The sequence below is a fragment of the Lampetra fluviatilis genome, chromosome 19, assembly GCF_964198595.1.
Source record: "Lampetra fluviatilis chromosome 19, kcLamFluv1.1, whole genome shotgun sequence".
In the NCBI taxonomy this organism is placed as follows: domain Eukaryota; kingdom Metazoa; phylum Chordata; class Hyperoartia; order Petromyzontiformes; family Petromyzontidae; genus Lampetra; species Lampetra fluviatilis.
Window position 1 is genome coordinate 12,301,039 of NC_136293.1, and position 27,780 is coordinate 12,328,818.

A 27,780-nucleotide genomic window follows, 5' to 3' on the forward strand; every position below is an offset into this window, starting at 1 on the left:
ATTTAAAAAAAAACATATTTTATTTTTATTTGTATTCTACATACGTGACTTTACCGAAAGAACCAATGAGCATTGTAATTCCTGCAGTCACGAAAGCTTCAATCCCAGATTAAATCACTAAGTATATACAAATAAAAGTAGAATATATGTTTGATATTACCAGGTAAAGCCCCCTAAGCTATTAACTTGTTTTTCAGACTCGACCTGGCCACGATTCATAGCTCAAAGAGGCTCATCGTGTGGACATTTACAGCAGCAAAATCATCTAAATACTCTAACGGCAACTTTGTAAAGGTGTGGAGGCCACACGCAGCCCGCAGGGTCCTCCACTGCGGCCGTGCGGAATTGGGACCCTGTTGGCAATCCGCCAGCACCCACCCCACACGTGATGATAACGTCATCTCGTTTATAAATAACACTAACAAAACGGTATTTTGTTCCTGGGTAGTAAATGTTATTTCCTAATTGTTTATGCCTCAAAAGTATAGAAAAATGGCTGTTATTCCCCAAACACTTTACTTTTGTGACCAAGACAGTGATATTTCGAAATGTACCTATTTTCAATGAGAAAACGTGTGCATTTGTATAATTCCTTCACGTAAAGTCCTGGTCAGAAAAGTAAAGTTTGTGGGGAATAATATCCATTTTCTGTACTTTTTAGGCATAAGCAATTAAAAAATAACTATTAATATCCAGGAACAAAAATTGTGTTACACGAAGAGATGAGAACACGATTGCGTGAGATCACCAACTCCAGGGCAATGGTTGTCAGCAGCAGGAGAGCAAATTCGTGCCTCATGAACGACTCTGCGTTCAGTTTTGGTGTCATCCCCTCGCATTCAACTGTAAGAGTAATGCATCCACAGGTCTCTGCTAATCCACTGCTGAATGAAGGCCTTCAAAACGCCTTTGTTGGTGACGGGGGTTGTTTTACCGTGCCGTTGTCAGTGTTAGTGGAAAAGGGGTCGTCCATAAATGACGTCACGCATCTAGGAGGAGGGGGGTGGTCAGACATTTGTGACGATGTGACGAGGGGGGGGGGTGAGAAATGTGATGTCACATCAAAATGCGCAACTTGAAATGAATATAGATAACACGCTCTACTTAATTAAATATACTTTTTAATAAATGTTTTCTCCTACAACATCAGAGTGCAGCGCCACATTAAATGCGTACTACAATGGCAATAGTTTAAAGCGATTTGAAGCATGTTTTATTTTTGGAGGGGGGGGGCAGAGCTTTGTGACGTCATATTTGAGGGGGGGGGGTCTGACTTTTTGTGACGCCGTGTGACGTCATTTATGGACGGCCCGTAACTACTGCGTCACGTTCTATAAATAAGACGACACTGTTGTTCACGCTGCCCTATTACTCAATAGATTAGCCTCGTCGCTATTTGCAAAGCAACGCCCCATGGGTAATCGAAGCGAGGCTGCCCGCTGCATGCACTGCGCATCACACGAGCCATGTCTCCCTCGACTTCATTTCGCCGAATTCGCGTGGAATTCAAGAATCTACGTCACGCAGCCAGAGCGCATTCGCCTCGCAAATGCAGAGAAGTGACGTTGTCACAGTCATGCATCATTATTATTATGCTATACCCCCAAGGCCGTAATTATAACATATATTGGGGGAGGGGTGGACACTTTAAATATGCTCAAAATGCCCCCCCCCCCACCCCAAATATATATTGCTATAAAATAGATTTCTGTTTATATGATTGTGGTTATGGTTGTACTTTATTAATCCATACTCTCTGCCATTACATACAATGAAACAAGAAAAGGTAAAATAAAAAAACAGAACGATGTAATACAATACACTATTAGACATTATTGTAAAACATTAATAAAAAGTTCATGCTATGTGGTAGTGATTTTTTAAATATTTTTGGCAGGAAATTCGTTTTCAAATTTAGATATTTTTTTCTGGGGAGGGACCCCCACACCCCCTGGAAGATTTGGTCCCCCCCATTGCTATACCCTAATGAGAACGCATGGACGCGTGGTCGCTTGCGTGTGTAGGCTCTTGTACACGAGCCTTAACTTAAGTTATCGCAGACGATGCTACACGATCCACGTGATGGTTTTAGGCGTTACGTTACGCGGCAGTTTCACGCCAACATTTTCGTCATTCATTGTCAATGCATACGGAATGTACACAGAGCCGCGGGCACCGCAGTAGGACCCCCACCCCACCCCGTCTTCAATGTCTCATCCGAATTGGCGTTCAAATGTCGTGTCCGCATAGATGCCGTGCCATGAGCGAGCTCACTGCGAATGTTCGTAGTGCGCCCCGCGGCCGTGAAGTGACGCGCGCGGGTTTCGGGAAATCACCGAAAGCCCCCCCCTCCCCCCACCAAAGACAAAGATCCCCGTGTAGCCTGTAACATACTTTAGAGGCAAGTGCTGTTAGCGAGCACCTATGAAGGCCGGCACGGCACACGAGGGGGGGGGGGTGGCCAGCACCACGCCCGACCGCCTTTGTATCCCCAGTGGCGATGTTTACACATCGCACAAGGTGCTCATTTGGAGGCAGAATCGACGTAGGGGAGGCCAAGGACCGGTTCAGACAATCGTCGCCTGGTGTTAGCCGTGAGCGAGAATCGAACTCGGGTCACCAGGTTCGTAGCGCAGCGCGCTACACTATCCGCTACACTACCGCCCCCCCACCAACCCCACCACCCTCACCACCACCACCACTGCAGAAGCTTTCGGAAACCCGAAGGGAGGAGCCTACACCACAAGGTTTGCTGAACGAGCTCAATAGGCGAGACTCTGCGGTCCTGTTGTACGCGGAGGGTCTTATTATATAAATACATGATTCTCGCAAGTTCGAGTCTACGGGTTTTCTGACATCAATTATAATAAAGACTTTCTCCACAATGGTCACCAGGTTCATGGATCCGTCCAGCAGTTCGGGCTTTTAAACGATACGACTCAAGAAACAGCAATAAACCACTCGGATTTGTCGTTGACCGAGTGTCCGAGTTTTTGATTAAAGCATCAACTAGTCTCATAAGCACGTCAACTCTGCACCGTTGTTCTTCTACAGTATACACGAAAAACACGCGACCTACACAACCGTACGAACCAACGTATGATGAAATAAAGTTTAATGTCTAGGTGGATAATCAGCTAACGTACAAGCCCTCTAAAATGAACTCATCGCCTTTTTAGGTGACGTGAATAAGTGACGTTAGAATTGGAAAAGATCTAGATTTAAAGCTTTCGTGACTGCAGGGATTCATCTTCTTGGTTCTTTTGGTAAAGTCAAGTTGAAGGGAAATAACGCTGTCTTTCCGACAGACCTGTTCTTAACCTGAGGACGGCTGCTTGCGTTGTGGCCGAAACGTCGTGAGAATTATTTTATAATATTTAATTTTTATTATTTTATTATTTCCTTTCTACGTGACTTTACCGAAAGAACCAAGAAGATGAAAAAGATCTGTCACAACAAGGCAATCGCTCGATGCGCCGTCCATAAGCGAGGACCGACACCTCCCGTCAGTCTCTCGCCCCTCTTGGCTTGCAACCACCCAGACAGTCCGCAGCTGGCACGCCGCTGCATGGCACCGTCTCAAGGCTGCCAGCGAGGATGCGTTTCGCTCCTTCGGCGCGTGCGTGCGCGTGCGTGACGCACGGGAGCCCCAACCGCCGACGTGGCTCGCGGTCGACCCGCTGGTCGTGCCCTCGCTGGCGCACGGCAGATGCCCGTCACTCCGGCCGGCAGGGCCCCTCGCGGTGTCTTTGGTGTCGGGCACGAAGGTTCCTGCACCACTCTGACCTTTCACCTCTCAGGCGATGAGTCAGACTCGGTATGCCTTGTGTCAGACTCACTAATTAAAGACTAATAGACTACATTTCGATTTAAAGCTTTCGTGACTGCAGGGATTCATCTTCTTGATTCTTTCGGTAAAGTCACGTAGAAGGGAATAATACAATAATACAAATACAACATAATAAAATACAATTTTCACGACGTTTCGGCCACAACGCAAGCAGCCGTCCTCGGGTGAAGAACAGACAGACATGTTCCGACCTTTAAATCACACCTCTTCTCATCGATATTAACGACCGTTAATGCAACCAGACCGTGGGACGTTGTAGAACCTAGTTACTTAGACTAGGAGGCCGGATGTTATATCCATATATGGCGTTTGCTACTTCTTGCTAGGCTCAACATTAACTAACTTATTTCGGTCAAAGGGCCGATGCCCCTTCAAGGTCTCAGGCGCGATATCACTAATGTATTTCTGGGCGAGGGCATGAAAACCTCCCTTCCTCGACCGTAACTCTGCTGATAGGAACGAAGGCCATTTTAAATGAGCACAACACATAGTATAAACGAGCGCAACTCAAAGACACTTGTGATGAACAATTATAAATATAATATTCATTACATATTAATTATCATAACGGGGTACACACCCAATAGTCCGGGGTGGGAGGGTCGCGTGCACAAGACTATATTTAAAATCAGAATATTAATTTTCAGAATATTTCTTTATATTGGGAGGAATCTAATGACCTATAACGCTCATCGGAACAGGTGGAACAGGTGAGATCTCCCTTGCTGTCATTGGCAATTTCTGCAAATTGTTGTATGCGTAACTATGCAGTATAATACAACAGCATCAGCGACGGTAGCAGGAGAAATATTATATTTTTTTCCACGCGACTGCATCATCCTAACGCTGTACATGAGGGGTTGCGAGCTGGCTAAGGGCTCGCAGTACAGAACTCGAGTCTTGCAATCCATCTGTGCGGAGCTATGAGTGCGAAACGGCCTCGCAGCGGCAGCGCGTTCGCCGGCATGTTGCAGAGATTTGCGGTTCGACACCAGCGGTCGCCCTGGTTAGTGCTGCGGGTGTATTAACCATAAAGCGTAGGCGCCGTCTGGTTCAAAAGCGGATGTAAAATATCCAATGGCGTGTTAATGCAATATTAAGTCAAATTTGTCGAACTTGAAATATTCTCCCGCGAATTATACAATTGAGATTTGTTTCTAAAAACTCCACGTAGCAAGCATCTCCCGCAGGGAGGCTGGGCCAATGCCTGGCGCGGGCTCGTCTGGTTTCTTCGCCAACGCGAGCTCGATAGACGGATGCCTCCCTCTCGTTCGCGAACTTTCTGATGTTTTTTTTTATCGCGGCACTTTGGTTAACTCCCAAATTCCAAACGCTCATTGGTCGACTTGGTCTTAAATGAGTGCCTGGTACGATTTGTAAAACATCGAGACTGGAGAGGGCCAAGGACGGCGTGGTGCAGCAAGCCATCATCGCACCAGAGAAGCACCCCGAGGCAACCTCACGCCACGTCTTTTACAATCAAAGTGACGCTGTAATCAACGGCTGCACGCATATATACGTTCGTATTATCCACGTGAACGCACATTTGGGGCCGCCCATAAATGACGTCACGCGATTTTGGACGATTTACCCCCCCCCCCTTCGTCACACGGCGTCACAAAAAGTCAAACCCCACCTCAAATATGACGTCAAAGCTCTGCGCCCCACCCCAAATGAATAAATACACATGCTTTAAATCATTTTACTATTGTCATTGTAGTGCGTATTTAATGTGGCGCTGCACTCTGATGTTGTAGGAAAAAACATTTTAAAAAAGTCTAATTAAGTAGAACGTGTAGTCTATATTTATTTAACGTTGCGCATTTTGATGTGACGTCACATTTCTAAACCCCCCATCGTCACAAATATCTGACCCCCCTCTAGGTGCGTGACGTCATTTATGGACTGCCTCTATCCATTTTTAGCACTTATAGATCAACGCGATAAATACTACAACTCTACTGAATGATTTTTTAACAAGCCGTGCGTTCACCAGAATTAAGGCTTCGTCTATAATTGTAAATAACAATGCTTTACAAATCCTTGTAATGTAGAGTTCTTGGACAAATGTGTCGTTTGCTCTCCACCACACCCACCCGGCTAGTCGAGCCCTGCTCGTCTCAGAGAGGTTTTGCGCCGCCTGCCGACCCCGAGGCGCTACCGCACTGCGTATCGATACGTTCCTATCCTTGCGTGGGGCTATTGTGTAATAACCAGAACACAATCTTCACATCGTGCTACAACAGCCGAGTTGGCCTCGCTGCACTGGCGCCCAGTTTTAAATCCTATCGTCAACTTACAAATCAGCGAACCATCCTCCCCCAGCCTACACTCATTGCCATGCTGCACCCGCAGGTCCCCTCGAGGTCTGGGGTGTGATGCACATCTTCTCTGTGCATTCCCAGGTCGACGTTTCGGTCTACGGGTCAGAGATTTTTTCCCCCGTGCAGCCAACAGGCTATGGAACGCTCTTCCACGTGACATCAGGAATCTCTGAGTCCGTGGAGACTTTTAAAATGCGCCTTAAAACCTATGTATACGCTTCCGCTTATTAAACATTTGAGTTCATTTAGTAAATTATTCCTTAAGATTGATATTATATTTATGCAGAGTATCTGCTGCTGCGTCCTTGTACAGCGCTTTGAGATCCTCGATGAAAATCCGCCGTATGAATTGTAATTATTATATTAATTGTTGTGTGGAGGTGTCTGTTCGTGGCCACGAGATGAAAGTCCGTGCGGATTTCCCATCACTCCTGCGGTCAAAGGGGGAGCAGCAACTGCAGCGAGTGGCTGTGAGCGAAGTGGAACATCGTCGATTCAAATCCGGATATCAAGTTCATTGATTAGGTATAGCCCCGTGAGCCATGCGGCTCTTAAGTCGGGTTCAACCGCAACAAACAAAATATGAACACAGAACATCTTAAAGCGACGACGCGTAACAGAAACATCCTGGAATAAACCAGCAAATATTTTTTAAAAACTTATTAAAACGCTGCGTGCAAAAATCCCAATGTGGTGCAAGTCAACAATAACAACCATGAAGACAATTTAGTTTAACCGTGTTTTCGAATCACCAAAATAAAGCTACCCTGGCGTCGGCCATCATCATCGGCCCCCTGATCAGCGTGAAGCTGTGAGAGGGAAATTTGTCAGCAATTGGTCGTACTCTTAGGTTTTTCGGTAAAGTCACGTAGGTAAAAAATACTAAATAATAAATAATCAAAATAATAATAGAAATAAAATAATACATCATTTATTATTTTACTTCTATTATTTCTACAAAATAATAAATAATACAAATAACAATAGAAATAAAATAATACATCTTTTTTTTCTATTATTATTTCTATTATTTATTATTTTTTACCTACGTGACTATACCGAAAAACCTAAGGGTATGAATCCTTGCAGTCACGAAAGATTCAAATCTAGAAGCAATTGGTCGTGGTTGTTGGTTCGACCATACTTCACCACGCTGGTCAACGCGGGGCTGCAGTTCCACCCCTCGTGCCCTGCACATTGGACTCGTGCACGATTACGATTCCTATCGTGCGACCAACTTAAATTAGAATCGACTCAACTCGCCATACCTCTCAACACGGTAAGCGGACTCGACAAATCGATTCCGACTCGCGGATCGACTCTCGCAACGATCGTTGGGGTCAGGGCGAAGTTCGTTGGAATCGATTCCTACGGTCAAACACGAATCGATCCTCCCACAGAGATATCAAGCCCACGTGGAACGGTGCTCGCGATGGAGGCGACCGCGGTGACAGCAGCGGCGGCGGCGCCTCCTCCGAGTCCCCGGGGGGACGCAGAGGGGGCAGGGCACGAGGGACGAGGGGGGAGGAAGGTCCGCGAGACGAAGGCCGACAGGAAGGGGCAGAGGAGGCTGCGCAAGGCTCGCCTCACGCTGCTGAGGCTGGACGGCGTTCAGACCGTAGACCACCCCACCCAGGTCTGACGAGACAGACTCGGGAGCTAGCTAGCTTCTCAGTACTTGCACGTCGTGTTGTCGTTACGCTACACAACGAGAGAAACTCCTGGACGAGGGAAATAGAAACTCTGGGGGGGACACACGCGGCGGGCTTCCAGGGAGGCTCCCGAACAGAGGTCGCAACCTGGTACCCGATACCCGTACCCTACCCGATACCCGTACCGTACCCGGTCGGGTACGGGTAGCCGTTTGCGACCCTGGTGCGGCCGGGTACGGGTAGGCCGTGAGTCACTGGTGAGTAGCCGTTTGTCACTCATTTCGGGTAGGGTACGGGTAGGGAACGGGTACCCATACCCGGCAGGGTACGGGTTACCCATTTGCGACCCTGGTGCGGCCGGGTACGGGTAAGGAATCAAAACCCGTTTGCGACCTCTGCTCCCGAACGAGGCGGCCGTGTCGGTGACCACGTGGAAGCCACACATCTCGAAGAGAGAGGGGGACGACCCTCCATCTAGGAGTGCCAATAGGATTTGGCCCGGATCAACGCGAAATGCGACTGATGAGACACTGGGTGTCAAAACTAAGCTGAATGCGTTGTGCATGCATTGTGTGGCTTGGAAGTCGTGGATTAATTCAGCGGTGGGATAACCCCAGTCGAATCAGGGTCATTTACATGACCAAATTGAACCAATTTACAACTTGTAATGTTAAATTTTGACTTAAAACTTTCGTGACTGCAGGAATTCATATTCTATGGTTCTTTCGGTAAAGTCACGTAGCTAGAAAAAAATAACAATGAATAAAATAATAAAAATGACAATTGTTTTTTTACCCTTCTATCTGGCAACAAAACTGACACCTTTTTTTTTATAAGGAGTCATGTTTGCATTGACCACAATACCTGCAGTCGGAATGCAAACAAAAAAAGGTGTCCGTTTTGTTGCCAGATAAAAGGGTAAAAAACCAATTATCATATTTTGCTACTGGCAAATGAGGTTCCAATGGGAATAAAAATGACGTTTCGATCGCAACACAAATGGTCGGCATGATCACCTGTTTCTGATGACGACTGCTTGTGTTGCGATCGAAACGTGATATTTGTATTCACCTTATTTTCATTTTTACTATTTTATTGTTATTATTTAGATCTACGTGACTTTACCAAAAGAACCATAGAATATTAACTTTTAATGTTACTACTTGACCTTTGGATTGCGATTTTAATGTTATCCATTTGTTTCCATGCCCACCCCCAAAACATCATGCGCAGAACATCGCACATAATTTCAAGGTCGTAGCAGCTCCCCGTTCGAGCCTACCGTCCACTCCATATTTACAATAAGCACCTTGTGACACGATGTGACACGATTCGACACGGAGTGGGGCCATGCGTGCCGCAGTCCCGGCCGAAATTTGTTCGATTTCTCAAACTTCATCGGCAGAGCCACGTTGCACCGTGACCCCCCCTCTCCCCACACGCAGGCTGGGTTCTGCTTTCACCTTGTGCCACACGGGGGGACATCTGCCACGGGGTGTCCCCCCTGCCGAAGGGCACCCTCGGGGGGGGGGCGGGGGGGAAGGTAGTGCTAAGGGAGGCACGTTATACAAACATGCAAAGGGGCCGTCCATAAATGACGTCACGCACCTGGGGGGGGTGGAGTCAGATTTTTGTGACGGGGGGGGGGGGGTGAGAAATGTGACGTCACATCAAAATGCGCAACTTTAAATATAGAATTGTTATAACACTCCTACAACATCAGAGTGCAGCGCCACATTAAATACGCACTACAATGACAATAGTTTAAAGCGATTTAAAGCATTTTTTATTTTCAAAATGGAAATATGGTTTTGTGACGTCATATATGAGGGGGGGGTCTGACTTTGTGACGCCGTGTGACAAGAGGGGGTCAAAAGTCGTCCAAAATCGCGTGACGTCATTTATGGCCGGCCCCAAATGTGACGATTGTCATCTGTGCGGCGCTCTTCCACACACACCGGCGGCAGCACCTGTTGATCGCGAACGGGGGCCTGGGGAACGGCGTGGCCCGCGCGACGCTGCTGGAGCTGATGGGCGCGCAGGGGCACCTGGAGGCGCTGGAGACGCCGCGGGGGCGGCCATACGCCTTCGCCTCCTTCTCCCGCGTGCACGAGGCGCAGGGCGCACGGCGCAAGCTCGACGGCTGCTCGGTCCCGTCGGCCGTCGCGACCACCCCCGTCACGCTCCACCTGTGCTACGTGGAGAGAGGTGGGCTTGCATAGCCGTCGACCCGTACGGTTTAACCCCCCGTATTCTTGCACGGGGGAAATTTGAGTTCTCAGGTCCATACGGCGTACAGCCGTTTCAGTACGGGACTTTGTAGGATGAACGTTGAGATTCATGAGGGGCACGGGGTGACCAATAAGGTCTGAGTTGGCCTGTAATAAGCTAGGCACTGATAAGGGGTTGACAGATATGGGGTCGTTTCCCAGCATTCAGCATCGTCATCCACCATGATCAGTCCGCAGCTGAATGGAAGACTTAAAACATCGCCATCTAACCATTTAAATTAAAGGGGGTTTTTTTAACCAGTTAATGCCCACCGAGCTATTAATAATTTTTTCAGAAGCGACCTAGCCCAACGAAGTGGCTTGTCACGTGGGAATTTATAGCAGTTGCCAGGACTTATGCTTATAAATATGGAGGGGAAACCCAAAGGATCTGGAGAAAATTTCACGCGACCATGGGGAGAACATGCAAACTCCAAATAGGCCACCAGGGTCGGGATCGAACCCATGACCTCATGAATACCAGGCAAGGGAGTTAATATCTCACCACCACGGTGAAATATTCCACCATGCACCAAGGTCACTGCTTAATCTCCATGGTGGTCCTCTCAAGCACATTCTGCCGTCGCTGCCACTATCCTTTACCACTGTCAATCATCCATTCGAATAACACGTCCTCCCTAAGCCCATATTTTTTCTTTAAAAAAATCAAGATTAGGTATTGAACATGTGTTCTCATCCAGTCATAATATACAACCCTAGCCCCACCACAGGGTCCAAACCATAACTCATGTTTACTTCATACTCACACCAATTTTATGGAGTCTAAACGGTAACCCTAATGACCATGGAATGGGCATTGAGGCATAGGGTAATCGTTTGGTGCACATGGGTTGCAAAGTTATTGCAAAAGAGCAAAAGCAACTGGATAAAATTGGCTGTTAGTTAGACAGATAAACACCTATTGCAGATATTCAGTAAAATAAATATATTGGCAGCCAAGAAACAGAACATTTCAGAGAAGATACCCACAGAGGATCTGGAGCCATCAAATCAGCTTGTATGCAGGTGGATTATTACAATGCAGGACAAAGATATTGGCTTGGGGGAGGTCATCCTACAGAGGATTGATTGTTGACAAATGCAGACATTTGAAAAAGCTTGTGTTACATAAAGATAAATGATTTTATTCAAGCTAAAAGTTCAGTTGTGAATGTTAGCGTTTGCACTTTAGCACAACTCAGAAATGTTATGGCTTCCTCACACGCTGCCCTGGGACAAGGTTGTTCTTATCCATCGACATTGTGGCACCCTCTAATGTTTGGTGTCGTTTCTATCATGGCACTTGGAGCTCATCCTCTAGTCTTTATCCTTCAACTCCATCTCACCTACTCTCCAAACGACTTGGATATGGTTTCATTTTTGCTCAAGTGCGATGAATTAGATACACCATTAAAGAGAATTTTTATCTTCCCTCAGTTCCGCGTCAGGAAAGCTGCACAGAGGCCCTGCCACCAGGCCTGAAGCTCATCCCAGACTGCGTTTCATCCGAGTACGAGGACCAGCTGCTGAGCTGCCTCGACTGGGGCAAACAGCAGCCAACAGGTTTGTGACTCGAGGTCTTTACGTGTGGGTTGGAGCAGTTGCACAGCAATTATCAACTTTAGTTCCTACTCACAGCCAACCATGGCATGCGATACCTCAACTGGCACCAGCCAGCATGGTGAAGTTGCGGCACAGATTCATAGCCGGCATCATTTGTGACCCAACTCTGTGACATGTGCATGCATGGATGGAATCGCAATGCTAGCTTTCCACCTGTAAATTGCACATTGTATGGGTCTATTTTGTAGGCAGGCCAATCAGAGTTTAACAGGTAGGAAAGTTTTCCAGCGAGCACAAGAGACTTAAGCCAAACTACTCACGAGAAATTACACCTGAGCCTACTTGCACCTATGCCCTAGTGTATTTCTGAACCCACACTTCAAAACAAAGGTTGCATCCGCCACCGCTAGACACCAGGGCCGTTTGGGAGAGTCTCCCAGATATGGGAAAGTCCCCTCTTAGCTAAAGCAATTAAACATAAACTAGGGTTTTACACACTCGCACACCACACGACATTTCACCCCACGCTTGGTTTGACTTGTGGGTTGACCAGTGTGGAGCCCTCGTGATCACTTCTCTCCAACCAGAACCCCCCCCAACAGAAGGGTTGCCACTGGTCACAAGGGCCTCACGCACCACAGCCAGTCCACCAGATGGCATCCCACCCCCACTCAGAATCCACTGCATGCCAGAAACAAAAACACGACACCATCCAGTCGTAGAGCACACCAATGCTTCACCCCACAAGCAGACAGGTTCTATTTCGAGTTCAGTTGCAGGAATTCCTCGTTGCCACAGGGCAGTACTAGGGCAATTTTTCCTAACCCCGATCCTGCGTTACCCTTGACCGTACTGCAGTCTTGACAGCCAGTAAACCACAGGAAACGATTACTCCAAGGATCTCGATGTACAGCATGTTAAACTGCACTATTGAACCACAGTATAGGATTCTACTCACAGGATAAAGCTGGGCACTTCCCAGTGGCCTGTTGAGTCAACTCTGCTCACCTTCAGCCCCCACTACTGCAGTGCCACCAAGTGGTAACACTGTATGCCTCCATTCCAAATTTGCTGATGTCCCCAGGTCCTCTGCTCAGAGCTCATCTTTTATACCCAGCCCCTTGCCAATGGGAGAGACGCTCCACCCCACCTAACTAATTGCTCCAAATTAAAACTTTGCCCACGATTTTAACAAGCAGCTGCTTGATTTGAAAAGCATGCCAAATTGACCAATGGCGAGAAAGCAATTATAATGACCTGCTGGGGATTGAGTTATTATTTCCGCCACAAGTGCTCGGCCCACTAATCATGATCAAAGTGGTAGTTCTGCTTCTCACTGAGTGATAATCCACTTCCCCACACATGCAAGTTAAGCCTAGGACAGCTCAGTCACACCGAACTGAACACTGCGCATGCATCTAATCAATAGTTGTTCCAAGCACGAGATAATGCTCAATCATTGCAGTCATCCCAGTGTCAGCATGAATTAAAACCTAACCTCCCTTTCAGTAGTTGCCGCGCGCCACGTCACAAAAGTACGGTCAAACAACGATCATGGCGTGAGGATGCCATAGCCACGCAGCGGCTTTTGGCTAGCCATCGAACGAAGCTGCATCGCGTGCTTTCAGATATTGGGAAGCCACTGGAGCTATGCACTTTTAAATCTTGACTAAAAACTAATTTCTTTACAACTGCTTTTTGCGTTTAGTTTATTGCTCATCCCTGCACCTCCGATTAGCACGGTTGGCTACGTATGGTGCGAAATAAGTTAAACATACATACAAAATGGGCCATTTAATTTTTGCTTAGTTGTTACAAAAGTAGCGTATGTGAATCCGGTGCGACACTGAATTTATTCTCTAAATGTTTTAACATTTGTTTTTCTTTTGTCTTTGTGTGGTTTTTCAGCCCAGCAGTCTCTTAAGCATAGGTGCGTCCAGCACTTTGGATATGAATTCCGCTACGATACCAACAATGTGGACAAGGATAAGCCACTGGATAGAGGTGAGGATCCTCTTAATTTCGGGGGGGGAATTAACCAGCTCATAATTTACAGACAGATTCGTGAAACGACCTGAAATGACCTGCTTGTTGTGTGTCGCAGGTTGTTGTTAAGATAGAGCGTAAATATTTAACCTGTTGGAGTCTTTCGTCATTGTAGATTCATGTGTGCCATTTTAGACTAGTGTTTACAAACGTGTCAAAAGTGTTGGTGTTGAAACCGTTGCCTAACTCACATTGTCAAATGCTATTTTTGTCTAAGTGACAGTCTGCTGCCTACCCTCACCACCTTCCCTAGAGCTTTGCTGTCTAATATGCTTTTCAGCCAAATGGCAGTCTATTTAATGATGATGCTGAAGTATGTTCGTTCTTTGTCCCCAGGTGTTCCAACTATGTGTGATGAACTTACTGACAAGTGCCTATCAGCCGGTTACATTCAGCATCGGCCCAATCAGCTGACAGTAAACCAGTACCAGCCCGGTCAAGGTTTGTGTCTCACTATTAACACTACCCATCGTAATTCAATCTTAAAATTAATAACCAGTCCTGGATGAAGGATTCCCGCATGTAACTTCGGACATGGAGATCATTTGAAATACACTTCAGGCGAGTTGCAATGGGTTGGTGAAGGGGAGGTGGGTGATGGGGAGGTGTTGCTCGCGATATGATCCCAGGTTTCCAGGTTCATAGCGCAGTGCGCTAATCGCGGTGCCACCGCTCCGCCCCAGCGATAGTAATGTTGCTACCATACTTGCATTTATTCAACTGCCCTGTTATCAGTGGAAAGTTTATAATATACATTTTGAATTAAAATAATTTTTGACGGTAATAATTATTATTTTATGTAGCGTCATGCATGCAAATTGCATTTCTAAACATTGTACATCTACATCTACACCACATTAACTTTAAATATGGCACGAGCAATGCCACAGAGGAACAATACATAAAAGCGATGATGGTTACAGACACAAACACAACACAGAGCAGGCAGTGGTGACTACTCATGTCAATATTTACGTCTCAATATTTGGTGTGGTAAAGCACACTCAATTTAAATGCTTCGCTTAAATGTTTGCGTTGTTTTGTTCACCCCATGCAGGGATCCCCCCGCACATTGACACACATTCTGCCTTTGAGGATGGCATCATGTCTCTGAGCCTGGGAGCCTCGGTAAGACTTGACACAAATCAAACGCCACTCGACTAGAGTACATCATTATATTTTCAGGGAATTAGCATCACAGGCATTCAATCATTTCAAAATAAAAGAACTAACAATCATTATATTTTACAGCCCGTCATCAAATGGATTAAAGCCTTCTCTCACCATATCAGTTATGGGAGGGCTGTTTGATGAAACCGCACCGTGCTGGACAGCGTGGGATGGTGAATGTGGGGTTGGGCCCATCACTGGTTTGGATATCACTCGCCACCGATGTGATCTGTGGTCGAGAATCAAACTCAGGTGGTCGGGTTCACAGTGCAGTATATGAATCACCGCACCGCATCTATTCTGATGCAATATCCAACAATCCATTGGAAGAAACTCTCACGTCGTGCTATGCCGCCGTTGTGACTCGTGACGAAAGACCGCCGTGTTGTTCCCCGGTAACCTGTGACCGCGCCGCAGACGGTGATGGAGTTCCGGCACCCCGATGGCAGCCACGCGTCTGTGCTGCTCCCTCGCCGCAGCCTGCTGGTGATGGCGGGTGAATCGCGCTACCTCTGGAGCCACGGGTACCACCGTCCGCGCTACCGAGTCGACGCCCGCTCGCAGTCGAACCCTGGGTCGCGTGTCGCCCGCCTGGCCGTGGCACTGCCCACTCAGCACAGGCCGCAGCTTCAGGAAGCGATGGATTCTCTTGTTAAGGCTGCTCTGCAGTAGCGGAGCATCAGAATCAGAATATTTATACTGGAGGAATCCTATGAGCTATAAAGTTATTTTTCACAGATCTCCAGTTAGAACGTTTCAACAACAAACAATACATAAACACGATAGGAGTGCAAAGTATAGAAAAAATATATAAATAAAACTGAACCATTTTTATCTGACCAGGTATAGCCCACTGAGGTATTAGCTAATTTTAAGAGTGGCTTATCACCTGTGGCTTATCAAAGTGGTTTATCAGGTGGAAATTTATAGCAGCACAATAATGTAAATGCATGTTACTAAATGTGGAGGAAAAAACTGGTGGACCCGGAGAAAAAAATTAACGTGACCACGGGGAGAACATGCAAACTCCAAATATACAGGCGTCAGAGTCGGGATCGAACCCACAACCTCTGGATGTCCCGGTCAATCTGCAGCACACAAAACTGTCACGATTCACTCACCCTTGCTCCATCGACGATGTTATGAATTTGAGGACATGAGTGGAATCTTGTTTGAAGGTATCATATAATAGTTTTTACTTCTTTTGTGCCTCCTTTATACAATTGTGTTTGCTCCATTAGCCTAAATGTAACGAACTTATCATTTGCACAGAAATTTCCATCAATCATAGATTTTCGCTCGCGTGATTTTCCGAACATGAACACGGAGATCGATTTGAATCGATGCACCATTACATACTGACTCAAAAAGTTATATTTCACTCTCAAGAGAAGATGCTTGCAAAGCTTAGACAAAGTGAACCATCGACCTAAAGCTGGGTTTGCTTGTTGAATTATAAAGCTTCCCAAAAGGGAATTCCTGCCTCAATAGCTAAACATGCTTCTTTGACAGCAAAGCCACTCCATCAGTTTGTGCTAGTCGTTACAATCCGCAGATGCTAATCAAGACCAAAGAGGGTGAGACTTGATTTATAAAGTTGCTATGCCTAGGAGACCATTAAATCTTGAACTGCTTTACAATTCGATGTTCACGATTCGTTCCCATGTTTTGATTGAAGAATCTATTATTTTTTTACTTTGCGGTAGTCAGCGGCAGAGGTCACAAATATATTACGTACTAGATGAAGAAATCCGAATAGTTTCTTACACGTATGGTTCAATACACGTATCATGAGTGTAAAAATGTACTATACGATTAATTTTTACACATGTAGAGATAATGAACACTCAGTCCTCAAAATACTGAACTTGTATTCAGGGATGGGCTGCCCAAACATATCTGCTGTCTTCATAAAACCGTTTGTTTTTCCCTCAGGACCAAGTTTAGCACGTTTCTTGCTTGTAAATCTTATTTCTCTGTTTTTTTCATACGTAAAAAAGATATTTATTAAAAAGTAAATTTAAAGCAATTCTGGAATACGTAAGCAAATGCTTGCAGCTATTTTAACTTCAAAAAAAAATTCGGGTAACCCAAAACCTCCCGTGAATATGCCGGACAGCAGCATATCGACGCGCATCATTTGGCAGACGCGCTGCAACTTGACAGGGAGGGGTGGGGAGAGAGAGACGGCGCCACTCGGCGTGCGTGGCTTCCGGCACGCGCGACGCGCCTCCGCCCGTGACATCCCCGCCGCCTTTACCTTTCGCAGCATCACGCCCCGCAAGTTCGACGTGGTGCCGGCGCCGCCGCCGCCGCCCGGGGATGGCGCGGAGGGGCCGCAGGGGCCCACGCTGGCCCAGCGTGGGGTGCGGACGTCTTTCACGTTCCGCACCGTCCGGAGGGAGCCGTGCCGCTGCCGTGAGCTTCCTCACATTTAGGCATTCATCTCCAACTGGATGTTTTTTTCCAGGTCGCCGCTAGACTGGTGTGGGCACGCAATTGGTACCCATAGCCGTCGTGTGGGAGGTATGCCAGAGGTGGTGTGCCGGGCGTGGACATATGTTTCCTGGTCGCAGACCAGCATGGACCAGACAGAAATGAAGCACTGCGTATATCCCTCTTTCATTGATCGTATCATAGAGTCAAACTGAAAGGACAGAGGCTGCTGTCTAAATACATTAAATGTTTTTACATGCTCCTTGAATGGTGGAACTTGTTGGGAGGCATGCACATTCTGCGTTGTGATTCTATTCAAGAATATATATATTTTCTATATGTTGAATTAAGTGGCCAGCAGTGGCTGCTGGTATAATATATACCCAGTATGTACAAGTACAATATATATGACTTAAAAGGAATTAATTCTTGCATTTGCAATTGGATTCATGTGTCATGAGCCTAAGACTCGATATCATTTGATGAATCTCGTGCATCGTTTCACTGTTACTTGGTTATCCCTAAATGTAAATTGGAACAAAGTTTTATCTGCAAGATCTTTTCAGCGTAAATTGCTGCCAGGACAAAAAAGTAAATATGGAAATTTTTGTCTTCGCGACCTTAGGTTACCCTTCGGTCTGTGACAGCCAAGCTGAACAACAGAACCTGCAAACTCCCTCCTCGCGCAGTCCTACCAACGAACCGCTGGCCAGCACCACAGGCATGACCACCTCCGGCGCGACACACTCGGGCCCCTCGGTAGAGAGCCGCGGACCCGACCAGGTGGCGCGAGCGGTCGCGACTGAGCGCGTCGAGGCGGCGGCGTTTTCGCATCCTGCCCGCTCGGTAGACGCGGAGGACGACGACGACGATGAGGAGGAGGGAGACGCGGCGCAGCGGCTGGAGGCGGAGCACGTGCACCGCGTGTACGAGCAGATCGCGGGCCACTTCAGCAGCACCCGCCACTCGCCCTGGCCTCGCGTCGCCGCCTTCGTGCGCGGCCTGCGGCCCGGCGCGCTCGTCTGCGACGTGGGCTGCGGCAACGGGAAGTACCTGGGCCTCGCCGAGGAATCGTACGTGGTGAGTCTGTCGTGGCGTGATCGTACGTGGTGAGTCTGTCGTGGTGTGACCGGGACAGGCGTGGGGAACTCGCCAGCCACTCGCCGGACACGGCCCCCCGCGACTTCGGTTCACACGGCCCGCGGTCACGCAATGCTTGCCGCTTCGAACGGTCCCACAGACTAGATTTACACCTCGTTTCAAGCATCTTAAATGCACAGATTGGGTACTAGAGGGGGATGGATGCTGCCGTGCTCCAACGGTTATCACACTGCACTCGCAATTCAGAGGTCGCTGGTTCGATCACCCATTGTTGTAACAATTCGCAAGTTTCTTAAATCCCCCCTCCCCTGCTGTGTCCACCCAGCAGTGTGAGTACACCACACTCAGTTGGCAGGGCGCAACCACGTGCAGCCTACCACTACGATACGGCCCATAAGCGGTATTTATCCCTCACTCCGAGCATCTCAGCGGCACTAATCGGGTACTTCAGGTGTGGCAACATTTTTTATTTGGCAACAACACCGCGTTAATAATTTTAGCTCGCGCTCAGGTACTTCTGTCACTGGCAGTGCCTCTGTATGCCTGGTAATGTGGTCCGCTGTAACGTATTTGAAAGTGGTAGTCGAGCACTAGACGGGAAAACGTCCCCCACCCCTGCTTTAGTGCACGACCTGAGTGCCCTCAGAAGGATTGGTGAGCAGGTTGGGAGATGTCCCAGTGGCACTCAGTTTCAGAGTTTCTCTTTTTTTCACCGATGCTTTACATTGTGTCGAGGTGAAGCTGGTTTGTAGGGGTTTTTGAAGGAGTAGTCCTGAATGGCTTTATTGACAATGGATTATCGTCTGCTCAATGAAATTTTTTTGGCAACGTGTGGAGTAGACAACTGCTGATTAAAGGAGGTGAACTTGCACTGAATGCAGGACAATCGCACAACTGTAGAAATGTACATGCATGCCTTGCCAGATGTATTATCCCAGCTCGTACAAATTTGTTCTCAGTAAATCTGCTTCTGTTTCTGTCCACTTGTAGGGTTGTAATTCAACTCCTGCACCGATTGGGATTATACGTTGCTCAATTGGAAAGTTCGGCATGGTTATGTCATGAGTGGTTGACTCAAGAACCCTGTGTTATATCCAAGATTGAGTCATTGTGTGATAGTGTAGCGGTGTCAATATTACACGTCCAGCCCATTTGTCAATCAACTACTGGATGAGTGCCCTTGTAATGGATTTCCATGCCATGTTACAGCACTATAGAAGTTGTCATTATTATTATAGGGTTCTTTAACCATACTTCACCACACCGGTAAGCACAGGTTGTTGAATGCAGGTAGCATGGACTTGAAAAATAATGTACGAAAAATATATCAATTTTAGAATTTGTATAAGTGGGTTTTGTATTTAATTTCATCCTGCGCGTGGGCGTATTAATGTTGCCGTCACCTGCGTGTGTGTGCATGTGAGTGCTTAAATGTTATACTGTCTCCTTGGTGCTTGAGTGCATATTTTTACAATGTCACCTACGGTGTGCATGCGTATGTGTGCTTGTGTTCTCAGTGCTTTCCTTCATAGTTGCTCGCTCACAGCGCTCGCCCCCACAGTCCGTTAACCCCATACCGGGGATCTTTGTCTTCGTTCTCTTTGTCCGTCGCCGACCGCCCGCGCTCAGTTTGGCTGCGACCGCAGCGCCGGGCTGGTGGGGATCTGCGAGCAGCGCGGCTTCCAGGCGCTGGTGTGCGACGCCCTCGCCTTGCCCGTCCGCACGGGGGCGTGCGACGCCTGCCTCTCCATCGCCGTCATCCACCACCTCTCCACGCAGGTGCGCGCCACAGCGCCGACGCTTGTCCGTCGCGCGCCTCGGAAAGAGAACGCTAATACGAATGGCGATCGACGCCGGGTCTCTTGTCATTTATAAACGGTAGTAGCTGTTAGTGTTGTTGTTAATAAACAACCACCCGCTGTGTGGCTGGCTATAGACACCTGTTTTATTGTGATTGGTATACAATCACGTTGTTGTTTTCTCTTGGACTGTTAATATATTTACCGTTTGATTTTTAATGATGTGCGTGGAGCAGTGCCGACAGGACTTGCCCCAATAGTCTGGGTAATCTTCATAATTGTGGGGAGCGGGGACCAGTGGTTTGCGCAGTGCACTATATGTTTCCTTGATTACCTGAATTAATATTCCTGGTCACTTTCTGCTCAAGTAGCAAGTGGCATCTGAAGCTGTTAATGGGCTTTCCCAGGGTTAACTTGCTTAAACGAGTACCAGGTTCAGTTTGTAAACATCGGCACTGGCGAGATGAAGGGTGTGGTGTGGGGTCCACTGTTAATAAATGCTCGATGACATCCCTTGCCTCTGCTCTCTATAGGACTCACCGGGGGGCGTCTTTGTTGTCATGCCCCTCTGTAGGAGCGAAGACTTGAAGCCTTGCGGGAGCTTCTGCGAATCCTTCGGCCTGGAGGGAGAGCCCTCGTTTACGTGTGGGCGCTGGAGCAGCAGTACCGCCAAGCGCGATCCAAGTACCTCAAGCCCAAGCACGGGGAGACGGTGGGAGGCGGCACTGGGCCGCAGCCTGTGGTTGGAGTCGGGGAGACGGCGGACGACGAGAAAGGGACGAGTTCCACTCCCACAAACGGCGTGAAATCCCCGTGCGATGACGTCGCTGAGTCCAGCCGGCCCGCGGAGCCCGCTCCTGTGCCACCGGAGCCTCGCAGGGATCCGGGGATGCCGACTCGCGGCCACCTGCCCGTGCACACGAACCGCACGCCCTTCCGTGCGCAGGACGTGCTCGTGCCCTGGCACCACAGGCGGCAGGGCGAGACCCCGGGACCGCCCGAGCGGGCGTGCGAGGAGGCGCCCATTTACCACCGATACTACCACGTGTTCCGCGAGGGTGAACTCGAGGCTCTGTGCGCTCGGCTGGACGGCGCGCGAGTGCTGGAGAGCTACTACGATCAGGGGAACTGGTGCGTGGTCGTGGAAAAGTGCTGACATGTGCAAAACGTGGTTTTAAATCGCGACGACTGAGCACGGGCCCTAAGCAACCAAGCAGCCAGCAACAAAGAACACTCTTGAAGGTGTAATCGATAAGAGTTCTATGTTTCTTGAATTGATTAAGGTTATAAGAGCTTGGGGAATGAGACGTTGGCAGTTCCAAAGTGGAGCAGCGTGACGATTAAAGCAAAAAGAGAAGCGTTGTAGCCTGCAGCGTGGTGATGGAATACAGTATGGATCAGACGAATTGTCTGGTAGACCAAGTGGACATTCAGGCCCCACGGTGGCGAGATGTTAACTACCTCACCTGGTATGCAGGAGGTCGTCGGTTCGATCCCAACCCTGACGCCTGTATATTAGGAGTTTGCATGTTCTCCCCGTGGTCACATGGACTGTTTCTACGGGTCTTCTGGTTTTTCCCTCCACATTTAGAAAGATGCGTGTAAGTGTATGTGGCTGCTATACATGTCCACGTGATAAGCCGCTTCATTGAGCTATTATTTGTGGTCAGGTTGCTTCTGAAAAAGAGCTACTTAGCTCAGTGGGCCTTACCTGGTAAAATAGAAAATAGTTTAGTAATCACCGTAGTAGCAATAGAGGAGTGATAAAGAGGCTATTGCACAAATTTGTGGGGAATGGTTTAAAATACTCGCTCAAAGTGCCTGGCGGTTAAGAGAACAACCACTTTCTTACACTTTGTCGGCAACGACTTTCTTCATTTTAAAATTGTGCTTCATTTAAAAACATCCATCTACATACAGGGATGGTGTGTATACAACTAATTTATCATTGCAATATGCTAAATTATTGTGATGTTTTTGAATTGGTATTTCTCCCCAAAACGCAAACGGTTTGTTTTCTGTTTAACACGTGGGCTTTCGCGACCAATATCCATAATAAAGGTTTTTGTTGGATTAGATCGCGTAAATATAAATGTGTCATTAACCCACGACCATCCGACACGGCCAATTCGTAAGGTTTGTCACGTGAACTAAACGTGCTAATTAGTTACTACGTGAGCACACCGGTGCGTTGGAGAGTAAACCAACCCACAACATTGACAATTTGAGTACGACGTTTCGCTGGTGATTACAACCAGCGTCATCAGGAAATTTGCCGGAATTGTGAAGACTTCCCGTTTCCATCTTACGTCGAGGAGCAAAGCCTATCGGGCGTGAAGACCAGAGCGGCGGGGGTTAATGTCGCCATTGTGTTCTGCGACCTGATTGGCAAGACGTTTCCCCCCCCCCCCCACCACTGGGTGGCGATTTCGCACGTGAGATGGCAGGCATGGCCAAACACCCACAGGGGGCTGCTTCTCAGTCAGGCGCTTGAATGCGTAAGTTGAATTTCTTTCGCACCGTACGTAGCCAACCGTGCCAATGGCATGTGCTTAAACATGCGCATTTTCACGCGAATAGGTGTGATTAAAATGTATTCTTTTGCTTATGATGCACGTGCATGCGTCAAATTATGCGTGCTAGAATTTGTCGTGTTCCAGGGGTGGCTCGTAGATCAGAGTGCTCTGCTGGTGAGAATCCTGGGTTTGAATCCAGGCAGCCGCCTGTGATCAAACCGAGTCCTCAAGTAAAGCGAGGTGATGGACTTTGCCTGTTCGCCAACGACCGCACAAAAAAAACCCATCGTATTTTTACTTGGTCCGACACTTAATTTGTCGTGTCCATCATACCAGCTTCGATAAATGACGACCATTTTTACGAGCACACAGTGCCGCGCAGTGGTGCTTAAATCATCAGCTGGGCACGGCACCTCTCTAACAGACGACACTGGATTGGATGAGCGGGGAGGCTTCGTCTGCCCTTCACCGCAGACGCAGTTCATGTTCCGAGCCTGGTCGAGACGGCCCCACCTCCCAGGGTTTGCTTTGCAGCGGCTGACACCTGTCTGGAGGCGGTTCAGGCATTGTCAGATTTGCCCGTGGGCCTGCTGACCGTGGTCTTTATATATTTACATAGCGCCTTCCCATGCCGAGACGTCTGTCAGTTGCAGGGTGGGTGTCCCGTTCATCTCTGACTGACGTGAGACACTGCTGGCACGATGAAGGTAAAATTGATTGCATTTCAAATCATACGTATGTGTAGCTGGTTCGTGGCAGCCCAGCACCTGCTAATAGGTTCTGCATGCACCACATTGGCCAAAAATAATGTTCTTCAACTGACAGCGAATTGAGCCAATTCATCAAGTTGAGGAAGAGATTAATAGTTTTTTTTTGCTTACTAAGGCAGTGTGTTCCATCTGTGCCCGCTGTGGTGCATACATTGTAAAGGCTTGCGATAGGGCTGTCATTCAATATTGTGGACCGGATGCAATTCTTTATATATTTTGTAAAGACATTTTTTTTCTACACATTTCATATCGTTGCTGAAGGAATATTGGTTCACGCGATTGTTGGTTCACGATAACCTCCAGTGTGCAGCATTGTGAGATGCAGTGGGCATGAACGACGCCACTGAATAAAACACTCATTGTTACCTGAATTCTTTAAACAATGTGATTGTGATACTGCGTACGGTTATGGAGTCGTGAGAGGAATTGATTAAACACATTCCTGCGGAGGGAGCTGGTAGGAACGTTGGGTTGCTTGGTCAATGGCCAGGGTCAACGGCGGCGTGGTGTATTCCGCAAATATGCCCGGCTGTGAGGGCGGGCACAAGCCGGCATGAGTAGGTTAAACGTTGAGTTTTATAAGGGCACCACGGGGTGAACATCCCCTCCCTACCCAGCCCCACCCCTCCCACCTCCCACCCAGCCCCACCCTCCCCACCCAGCCCCTCCCCACCCAGCCCCTCCCCACCCAGCCCCTCCCCACCCAGCCCCACCCTCCCCACCCAGCCCCTCCCCACTCTCCCCTCCCCACCAAGCCCCTCCCTGCACGACGGACACCCTGTGGGCTGGTGTAACCAGGAGGTTCCTACCAGTATAATCTGTCGTGTGTGTGTGTGTGCGCGCAGTGGTGCAGGTGATAGTAATAGTAGGTTTTTACCCTTTTAACTGGTACAAAACTGACACCTTTATTCAAGGCATCATGTTTGCAATGACCACAACACAAGTAGTCAAAAAAGCAAACAAAAAGAAGCAACTCTGATAAAGATGATAATATGCACTGTCCTTGAAGTTGATTGGCCCACACCCGAGACGGCTTTCTTTAGAGCCTAGTCCCCATTGGTGTAGGGCCAGATGACACCAGAAGGCGTACAACTCAAACACAGTGCAATATCAGAGTATTGAGAGCTCGGGGTAAGCATTTACACTATGAGATCTCTTTTACCAGTGGCAAAATATAATAGTAGGTTTTTACCCTTTTAACTGGTACAAAACTGACACCTTTATTCAAGGCATCATGTTTGCAATGACCACAACACAAGTAGTCAAAAAAGCAAACAAAAAGAAGCAACTCTGATAAAGATGATAATATGCACTGTCCTTGAAGTTGATTGGCCCACACCCGAGACGGCTTTCTTTCTTTTTGTTTGCTTTTTTGCCTACTTGTGTTGTGGTCATTGCAAACATGATGCCTTGAATAAAGGTGTCAGTTTTGTACCAGTTAAAAGGGTAAAAACCTATTATATTTTGCCACTGGTAAAAGAGATCTCATAGTGCAGGTGATAGTACTTTGGAAGCGGGCAGACAATTGATGTTGGATGAGAATGGGAGTACTCTAAGTAAGAATACCGCAGGAACGCCGGCAGGTTTACAGCCTGCGTCAGTCCACTGCTGGTTTGAGAGCCTCCCATGCTGCGCGAGTCATGGTTGCTGTTTGGCCATTATTCACTTATTCACCAGTGCGTGCGTGTTTGTTAAGATGGGATGGGAGTACAGGTAGACACCAGCATCTATTTTACTCTGTTGGTGCGTCCACCCCCCCCCCCCGCATTTTATTTAACTTTCTCTATCGGTGCAATGTCTTGACATGAAACCATTTGGAAATCCTGCAGAGTGTTTAACCCGTGCGTCAGAAGATGGTTTGCAAGATATATTTTCAAATGACTTGTGAGAATCTTTCAAGCGGTCTTTTTTTTAATCCTCAGCACATGAAGAATCGCACTTTCCTCCATGCTCTACTATGAGATTGTCCCGTGATATGAAACCGATAAAAACGTTTTCAGTCGCAGAGCTGAGATTTAACCAAGGGCAAAATCTAAGATGTGTTTTTTTTGTGTGTGCAGTCATTGGTGACTGAGCTGAGACCCATGAACTCGCTACACTGGAGAGCCCAGTTTAATCATGGTTCGCTGCCAAGATTCAAACCCAGGATAAGTCATCGTTGCCAGCTCAGTGCTCTAGAGCTCGGAGCCACCTGGCTCCCACATGTTTTATATTTAAATATACTTTTCACACGTAACTTGAATGCTGTCGCCTCTTAATGTATGCACTACGTATGAACGTTGAACTTTTTCCGTACGCAGACCACCGTGCTACTTAGCCGTGCTGTAGTTGAAATACGAATTTGAATAAATGACTGTTGTGCTCTTTAGTGTTGTCATTGTCACACACGGGCGTGAGTGAATGCATCACGGAGAATACTTGTACTGGGTTTTTGAGCAGATTGGCTCTTGCATGGAAAACGTGTGCACGTGCTTACGTGTGTGCAGGTGTTGTAGCCGGAGTGGCAACGCTTTTTTGTTACATTTTAAAGGAAGGCGCATGCCGCAGATTTTACTCAGGGACAATTTTTTACTCAACGGATGATTTATTGACAGTGATACATAAACAATTTATGTGGTGGCAGTCAGCGATGTGGACTTGCACACACCCACAGTGTAATAATAGGGTAAACGACGTGAATGCAAATTTTAAAAAACCTGTTATTTTTTTAACTTATTTTTTTTCAGAAATGCATGTTATGCATCGATTCTGAAAGTAACAAACATTGTGGAGAGTCCAAGCAATGTTTTTTTTTATGGATTTTTTCCGCAGAGTGTGGTTACTGTTTGGAGGAAAACCTCCCCCACACACATATCCTGTTAAAACCGAAAATGTATTTGCTTGGAGTAAAATAAGTAGTAAAACGACACACTTGTTGGACAAAATACTGGGGGGGAAATCGTCTAAATGTTTCTTGTTAAAGCCTCCATCTTTGTACGAGGGCAGTGCACATGAAATGCACCCTTAAAATAAATATGATAAAATGATACAGCGCATGTGAACATTAATACTATATTTAAACCATTACAGTTACATTCCGATGTTGTTTAGAAATAGTTGTGCAAAGTTGCTGCTTATGCCCGCCCCTTCCTCGCTCCCCCACCACCACCACTACCATCACCACCATCACCACCACCATCACCACCACCATCATCACCACCATCACCACCACCATCACCACCACCATCACCACCACCACCATCAACACAATCACCACCACCATCAACACAATCACCACCACCGTCACCACCATCACCACCACCATCACCACCACCATCACCACCACCATCACCACCACCACCATCACCACCACCATCACCACCATCATCACCACCACCACCATCACCACCATCAACACAATCACCACCACCATCAACACAATCAACACAATCAACACAATCACCACCACCACCGTCACCACCACCACCATCACCGTAATGCAAGCGCAGTGTTCTCGGCGACCTGACCGGCAAAGCGCTTCTCGTCGTCGTCCCTCCCCCACTGGGTGGCGCTTGTGCACGTGTGGGGTGGCAGCGTGGCCAGCAACTTCCTCGAGCGGCTGCCTCCCCGGTCGTGTTGGCTGTACGTATCTCTGGAGAGACAGGGACTCCTCGACTTACGAACGGGTTAGGTTCCAGAGGTCTGTTCGTAAGTTGGTTTGTTCGTAAGTTCAACTTCTGTCGATTCCAAACATGTTGTACGGCATGTACAATATACACGGGGAATGGATTTAAAAGTTGGAAATCTCCTATAGGCGTCGATGCCACTGGTTCTTCATGTTATGCAGATGTAGATGCCACCACCGCCATCTATTGCGCGGCGATTGAACTTACGACTTTCTGTCCGAACATGCAACTGGACATACGGACATGTTTGTTCGTATCTCTGAAAGTTCGTAAGTCGAATGTTCGTAAGTAGAGGAGTCCCTGTACGTTTAACTTCTTTCGCACCGTACGTAACTAACCGTGCTAATCAGCAGGTGGATAATGACAACAAACTAAACGCAATAGACCAGGGCGGCCCTTTACCTGGTTTCAAGTTCGCTCAACCACACGCACCTCCGATTAGCACCGTCGGCTGCGTACGGCGTGAAAGAAGTTCAACATCCCTACACAACCGCACCTTTGGTAGTGGTGGTGTTGGTGGTGATGGAGGTTGGCAATGTATTCTCGGCTAAAGTGTGGTTAAAACTAAACTCCGCGTGTAATAATAGGTGTGGTAACGATTGATTCGCAATAAATTGT

The 27,780-nt window shown here is 47.6% G+C and overlaps 1 protein-coding gene across 1 annotated transcript; it reads left to right on the plus strand.

Annotated features, from left to right (window-relative positions):
* The first annotated feature begins 7,584 nt into the window (after window positions 1–7,584).
* Window positions 7,585–22,449, plus strand: ALKBH8 (alkB homolog 8, tRNA methyltransferase). Its single transcript, XM_078865095.1, has 11 exons — window positions 7,585–7,810; window positions 9,794–10,034; window positions 11,534–11,659; window positions 13,568–13,663; window positions 14,042–14,146; window positions 14,763–14,833; window positions 15,293–15,450; window positions 17,145–17,293; window positions 17,937–18,391; window positions 20,042–20,191; window positions 20,786–22,449. Exons 1-11 carry the CDS (start codon window positions 7,607–7,609, stop codon window positions 21,365–21,367), a joined length of 2,337 nt encoding a protein of 778 aa, XP_078721221.1. The 5' UTR covers window positions 7,585–7,606; the 3' UTR covers window positions 21,368–22,449.
* Window positions 22,450–27,780: the final 5,331 nt, after the last annotated feature.